Here is a 6721-nt window from a genome sequence, read left to right on the forward strand (position 1 = left end):
TGGCTTCTGTTTCTCCCCACAATGAAATGTGGATTGCAGCAGATCAGGAAGGTGGAAGGACAGAGGTCTGGTTGGTGATATCTGGGTCATTCTACATCAAATCAGGAAGTTCTATTCCCCTTTGGCAGGTAGAGGAGGTTGAATGTCAGTGGTGTGTGAATGCAAGTAGCGAATACTTTATCTCCACATCTGGTTCATCTCTTATCTCCGAATATACTCCTCAGACCTGATCTTAGAAGCAGTTGTTGAGGAGAATGCTAACTCTGGCTCGGGGCATCAGGCTGAGTAGGGAAAAAGATGGAGATTTGGAAACCCTGACTCCTTGGGCTTTCTCTTCTCGCGTGTCTGTCTGTCTGTCTGTCTGTCTCTCTCTCTCTCTCTCTCTTTCTTCCCCCCTCATCCCCCCATCCCCCATGAGTCCACCCTTCCCTTCCCTCGCTGAAGACAGAGTTCATTAGCTGCTGCACACACACATATTTATTGTTTCCTGAGCTCCCCAGTATTAAAGATGCTGGGTCAAGGGCTGGCAGGCTAAGATGAGGTTACTCCCTACTTACTCTCCTTCTTCTTATCATAGGTGCCAGCACCCTTGTAGGCACTCACATAGCCTGAGTTTTCGCTCCTCTCTTCCCGTCCTGCTATGCCTTTGCCCTTGCCACTCTCGTCAAAGCGTTCCTTGTGGCTGCCAGTGTACTTGCTGGTGTCTGTCAGCCGGCTCACTCCGCCCACGGTTGTTGCTTTCTGTAAGCCAGAGGATGATAAGTCTGATCCCTCTCCTTTTCCCTCCACAGTTAGACCCCTTCTCTTAAGATGGTCTTTGATTCCCTAGGGCTCAGAGCTCTTGTTCTACCAATGGCGTGGTGCTGCTTTTTCAGGGCCCAGATGTGGCTGTGGGCAAAAACGATGGCAAGAGCCATCCATTGGTGTATGGGAGTGAGTGGACTGTGTGTGGATTTTTTCTGCTTCCAAAGGAGTTATTATTATTTTAGAAAATATATTAAATTGATTTTTTAGAGTGAAAGAAAGGTCAAGAGATAGAGAGAAACATCGATTGTCTGCCCCCTCCATGCCCCCTACTGGGGATTGGGCCTACAATCTGGGCATGTGCCCTGACTGGGAATCAAACCATCAACCTCTTGGTTCATGGGTTGATGTTCAACTGCTGAGCCACACCAGCCAGGTGAGGAGTTATTTTTTTTTAATTATTATTATTTTTAATTCTCACCCGAGGATATTTTTTTGTTTGTTTAGAGAGAGAGAAGGGAGAGAGAGAAACATTGATGTGTGAGAGAAACATCAATCGGTTGCCTCCCATATGCACCCCAATGGGGGATTGAACCTGCAACCTAGTATGTGCCCTGACCCGCAATCGAACATGCAACCATTTGGTGTATGGGACAACACTCCAACTGACTGAGCCACCTGGCAGGCCAGTGGAGTTATTTTGATGAGGCTATAGCCAGGAGACTTCAACCCCAGATCCAATATGCAAGGTTCTTCCTACTGCAAGGTCCTATTTGAAATCTAGAGTAGAAAGAGCTTTCAGGAGAGAGGGGACAAATACGGAATAGAGGGTGGTGAGAGGCAGAAAGCCAGAAACCTTATATAAGTGCAAGGAAGAAGAGTGGGGATCAGATACCAAGTCCTCTGCAGTATCCACCAGGCCCTAGTTGCCTGGCTCACATACTGGACACTTGAGAATGAGTCTAAATTTTGCTATTAAAATAGTTGTGGGCCTTAGCCGGTTGGGCTCAGTGGATAGAGCATTGGTTGGAGGACTGAAGAGTCTCAGGTTCAATTCCAGTCAAGGGCACATACCTCAGTTGCAGGCTCAATCCCCGGCGTGTGTGTGGGAGGCAACCAGTCGATGAGTCTCCCTCTCTCTGTCTCTCCCCCTCCCTTTCACGCTCTCTAAAAATCAATGGAAAAATATCCTAGGGTGAGGATGAACAAAAAAAATAAAATAACTGTGGACCTTGGGCAAGTCACTTCCCTTCTCTGGGCCACAGTTTCCTCACCTCTGAAATGACTGGATGATCTCTGAAGTCCATTCCAGTACCAACAGTGCCCCCAGAGGCTTTCTGCCCTGCCTCCCCTCTGTTGGCAGGCATTAGGGTCATCAGAGGGTGGGAGCGGAGACAGAGTAGCAGGGAAGCAGGGTCAAGTATAAGGGATGAAGACTATCACTCACAGTAACACCAGGGGTAGCTGGATCCTTGCCCTCCATGAGTTTATAAATGTTCTCTAGGGTTTCATCTGGGTTCTTCCCCTTAAACCGCTTCTGGCCCAGTTCCTTCATTGCTTCCTGGAACTGTGCAAATGTGATGGTTCGTGCAGTCTTGTCCCTGGTCAGTAAGAAAAAAATCCAGGAACTCTGGAACATGAACTCATCACCTGCCAAGGTCCAACCCTCCCCTTACTCAGTCTTGGTCACTGAATGTCTTGAGGACAGAGAATAAATAGTGCACAGTAACCAGTAGGTGCTCAGTAGACCCATTACAGATGTTCTATCACATAAACCCTTCCATGTCTCACTATCTTGTTGGTTCTGCTCATGACCTCTACTCCCATCTTTGGTCACTTACTTGACTTTGCTGAACACGATGTCCACATCAGTGGAAGTGACCATCTTGCCATCCATGATGCCACAGTCTTTGCACAGCTTGGAGAAGTTTTTGTTGTTAATTTCAACGCCACTGCTTGATGATTCTCCGAAGACAGCAAACCGTTTGAATGTTTTTTCTGCTTCTGATGCCATGATCAATTGGAGGTGGGAGAGGACAGTAGGGGGAGAGACTGGGGGGAGGGTGAAGGAGGAGGGAAGGGAGGACTGGGAAGTAAGAAGGATGGGAGTTAAATCTGAATCAGCAACAGGAACAAAACCCCTCCTCCTTGTTCCTCTCTCCCCTCTTCCCACCTACTATTCCTAGCACTAGGGATACTAGTATGCACCCTACATTCTGAGCAATCATTGCCACCACCCACGTCACCCCTTTTGGTACCTAAGGGTTCCCAGATGGTGTCTGACCCTTCCTAACCTTTTTATGTAAGTGTGTGCATATGTGGGAGGCAGCTGGGGGTGGGGGACTATTGGCAGTGGGGAGACAGGGTAAGAGAGGGAGGCTTCTATGACCTCAGTGGTTTTTATGACCTCTAGCCCCAGCTACAGTCCTAGTGTTTGGGGGAGGGGTCTTTTGGTTTCCTTACCTTGCACGATGCATTGAACAAGTTGTCAAACTTCTGATCTCTCCAGAGGATCAAACTGCCCTCATTATTCCAGTCGAGCTTAACCCAACCCTTTGGTCCTGGTCAAATCACCTTATGCTCTGCCCCTCATCAAAGGCTGAAGAGAGCCCAGGGAAGGGGTTAATAAAAACAGGTGGCTTCGGTCCAATATTACTTTTTTTCTAGTCTCCAGGCCCAGGCCAACATGGAGAATCTCATTGGCTTTAGCAGACCAAGCTCAATAGGAACTTTAAATGGTGTTCTTGTTGGGCTTACCATGGAAATTATTAGAGTGTTAAGAGATTTGGGTGAGGCAGGGTGAAATAGGTCAGAGTGAGGGTGAATCTCAGACTCTGAAAATATTTCAGGTAAGTTTCTATGTAGGTCAAGGATGTTCCTCAGGGGTTCCTCTTTGGCCTTTTCTCTAGCCAGAAGCCACATAATGGATGAACAGCAGGGATTCTAAAGTAGAGCAACTAGGTTGGTGACTTCTTTCCCCTTTCTGTCTAATCAGTCACTAATTCCGATGTGTTTTTTTCCTTGTCTTACATATCCATTCCTTTCTTTCCATTCCGATTACTCCCCTACTTCTTGAAGTTCTTGTCATCTCATATCTAGTTGATTACCCTAGCTTCAAAATTTCCCTCATGCTTTCTCTTCCTGGATAAAATGCCCCTCTTTCCTACCCAAATACTCCATGATTGCATTCCTTATATGGTGCTTCACCCTAGAAAGCAAACTCTTTTCCTCTCTGTATTATACTAAAACAATGTTTCCTAGCCTGGTGGGCTGCAGCCTTCTGGGGTGAGAATTTCTGAATTATTGCAAAGACCCCTGGAAACTATATGTACACAGAAGACTTATTGTCAATTGAATAAATAATATGCTTTGCACATGTAGGTATCTATTATAATAAAAGCATAATATGCAAATTGACCGAACGGCCGAATAGCGAACGACCATCCAGATGACCACACTATGACATGCACTGGCACCAGGCCAACCAAGGCAGGTGTGATGCAATGGGTAGGGGGCCCTGCTGTTGCCCCATGATCGCCCCGCAGAGGGAGGCCCAGGCCACCGACCTATGGCACTGAGTGGTGGGCGGGGCCTACCTCCTTGGGGCAATTAATAACGGGGCTCCTGGACTGCAAGAGGGCACAGGCCGGGCTGATGGACCCCCCACTCCAGTACATGAATTTCATGCACCAGGCCTCTAGTCTATAATGATAAAAGGATAACATGCTAATTAGACTGGACATCCTTCCGGACGCCATTCCAGACATCTTTCCCAACAAAGCTGGGGCCAGAGGGAAGCCAGCCCGGGTCCCGGGTGCCTGTGGGCGGCCTGACAGAAGCCAGTCTGGGTCCTGAGGCCTGCGGGTGACTGGAGGAGGGAACAGCCCAGGTCCTGGGTGCCTGTCGGTGGCTGGAGGAGGGAAGCCTGGGTCCCAGGTGCCGGAGGGAAGCTGGTGCTGGCAGCTGGGGGAAGGAAGGCCTATTCTTGCACGGATTTTTGTGCATTGAGCCTCTACCAGGTGTCCTCAAACTACGGTCCGCGGGCCACATGCGGCCCGCCGAAAACATTTATCCGGCCCGCCGGGTGTTTTTGCCACCATTGCCTGTCCTGCTTAGCAGCCGACTCGTCCCGGGCCCGCAGTGCACATGTGTGGAATGTCTGAGGGACAGTGAACTGGCCCCGTTTAAAAAGTTTGAGGACCTCTGCATCTAGTCTATATAATAAAAGCCCAGTGACCCTAATGGTGCAATGACCAGAATGACTGGTCACTGTGACGCACCAGTGCCGCTGCCAAGCCCAAGGGCCTCGGGGCTAGTTGTGCGGGTGCTGCCAAAGCACCAGTAAAGAAGAATGTGAAGGTGGCCAGCGTGAGCGAGCAGCTTGAGATGACAGCTTTGTGGGATGAATTCGATCAGCTGGGCATTGAGATGATTGTCACCAAGGCTGGCAGTTCAGGATGCCCTTCTCCCTGCTGTGACCCTCCCCACATGGCGCCAGTCTCAGGCAGCAGGCTTTGGCCTGATCCACGTGAGCAAGTCTGAGAAGTGGGGTGGTGTAGAGAGCCCCTGGGAAGGCACATGGGCATTTCTTTAATAAATTGTCAGCTGAATCCAGGGTGGTAGGCAAAGCCACGTCCTGGAAACACATCTTGCCAAAAAAGCAGAAGTGTTCTCAGCTTGACCTTCATTTCTGCCCAGGTGCTGGGGAGTGGGTTTTATTATGTAAATCCAGCCAAGTACCAGGAATGAATATGACTCGGGCCCACCCAAGAATGCACATAATCTCCTTTGTCTAGACCTTCGGTGAAACTTCCTGGTATTTGGGGTATAAAATAAACATGCTGTATCGGTGCTGGGTCCCTGTCTCTCCATCAGAAGAGGGCAGCGGTCCCACCCGGCCCCAGCTTTTTCCTTCCATCTCTATGTCTGCCTCTTTCTTTCATTTTCTCAATCCCCAGCTGCCCCTACTCAGGAACTGGACTGTTCTCTAGCCGAGCTGGACAAGGAAAAGAGAGAACCCTCCATAGAGTGGGGGACATGGCCTGGACACCTGTGGGTCCCTCTCTGCCAGGGCCAGCTCCTTTGCTTTCTGAGTCCCAGCTCTAGTGACAGCTGCCTGGCATGCCAGGCTGGAGGGTACTGCTCAGGAGGCCAGGAAGGCAGTGAAGAGAAAACCTGTGGACCTGCCGCCCGCCCAGCAGCCCAGGACCTGGCACCACCAAAGCACACTGAACTTGGGGAGAAGGCAGCCACCTGTGAGGGGCCTTGCCACCAGCTGGCTCCTGGTGGATCCCACCTCAAAGGAAACTCGGTCTTTGGTTCCTTAGTTCAGTCTGTCCCGGCTAAAGAGGAGCAGCTGGGCACATTTTAGGGGAGAATTAAGACTCTAAAACAGTGTGTTCTGTTCCATGGTGATTGCTACCCAGTTGTCTTAGGCCTAAATTCCAGTGGGGCCTGGCTCTGCCACTGGGGCCGGCGTCTTCCAATTGGCCTGTATTTATTGTAAGGGCCCAAGGAGAAGAAGGGGAACAAGTTTTTTGATGCAATGGATTTGACCAAGAGACAAAGGCAAGTGCCGGGCTGTGTCTAATGTACACACAGAGACACCAGCTCTGAGTCCGCCTGGCTAAAGGGAGCCAGAGCCTTCTGGTGGTTTCTGTTTCCTTGCTGAGGCCATCCTCCCTGGGAAGCCTGGGGCCCATTCTCAGCTCCAGCTCAGTGGGTCTTCTCCAGGCCCCTCCCCCTGGCCAGCCCCCCTCTCCCCTCCCCGACCCCTCCCCCCCCACCCTCATCGGGGTGTGGGGCCGGCCAACCTCCCACAGCCCCTCCCTCTGGCTGGCCTGGCCTGATGGCCCGATAAGGGTGAGCCAGCCAGACCCCACCTGTGCATGAATTTGTGCATCGGGCCTCTAGTCCTATATAATAAAAGGCTAATATGCAAATTGTCCCCTCGACTAGGAGATCAACTGGGAGTTCA

General features: G+C 50.5%; 1 protein-coding gene across 1 annotated transcript; it reads right to left on the bottom strand.

The window, feature by feature from the left end:
* Window positions 1-466: 466 nt before the first annotated feature.
* On the bottom strand, window positions 467-3033 carry TPPP2 (tubulin polymerization promoting protein family member 2). The gene is made up of 3 exons (XM_023752831.1): window positions 2586-3033; window positions 2192-2345; window positions 467-741 (listed from the first exon to the last, which is right to left on the bottom strand). The coding sequence occupies exons 1-3, from the start codon at window positions 2756-2758 to the stop codon at window positions 550-552; spliced, it is 519 nt and encodes a 172-aa protein (XP_023608599.1). The 5' UTR covers window positions 2759-3033; the 3' UTR covers window positions 467-549.
* Between the last annotated feature and the right edge of the window lie 3688 nt (window positions 3034-6721).

This window comes from Myotis lucifugus, unplaced genomic scaffold (assembly GCF_000147115.1).
Source record: "Myotis lucifugus unplaced genomic scaffold, Myoluc2.0 scaffold_38, whole genome shotgun sequence".
Classification (NCBI taxonomy): Eukaryota; Metazoa; Chordata; class Mammalia; order Chiroptera; family Vespertilionidae; genus Myotis; species Myotis lucifugus.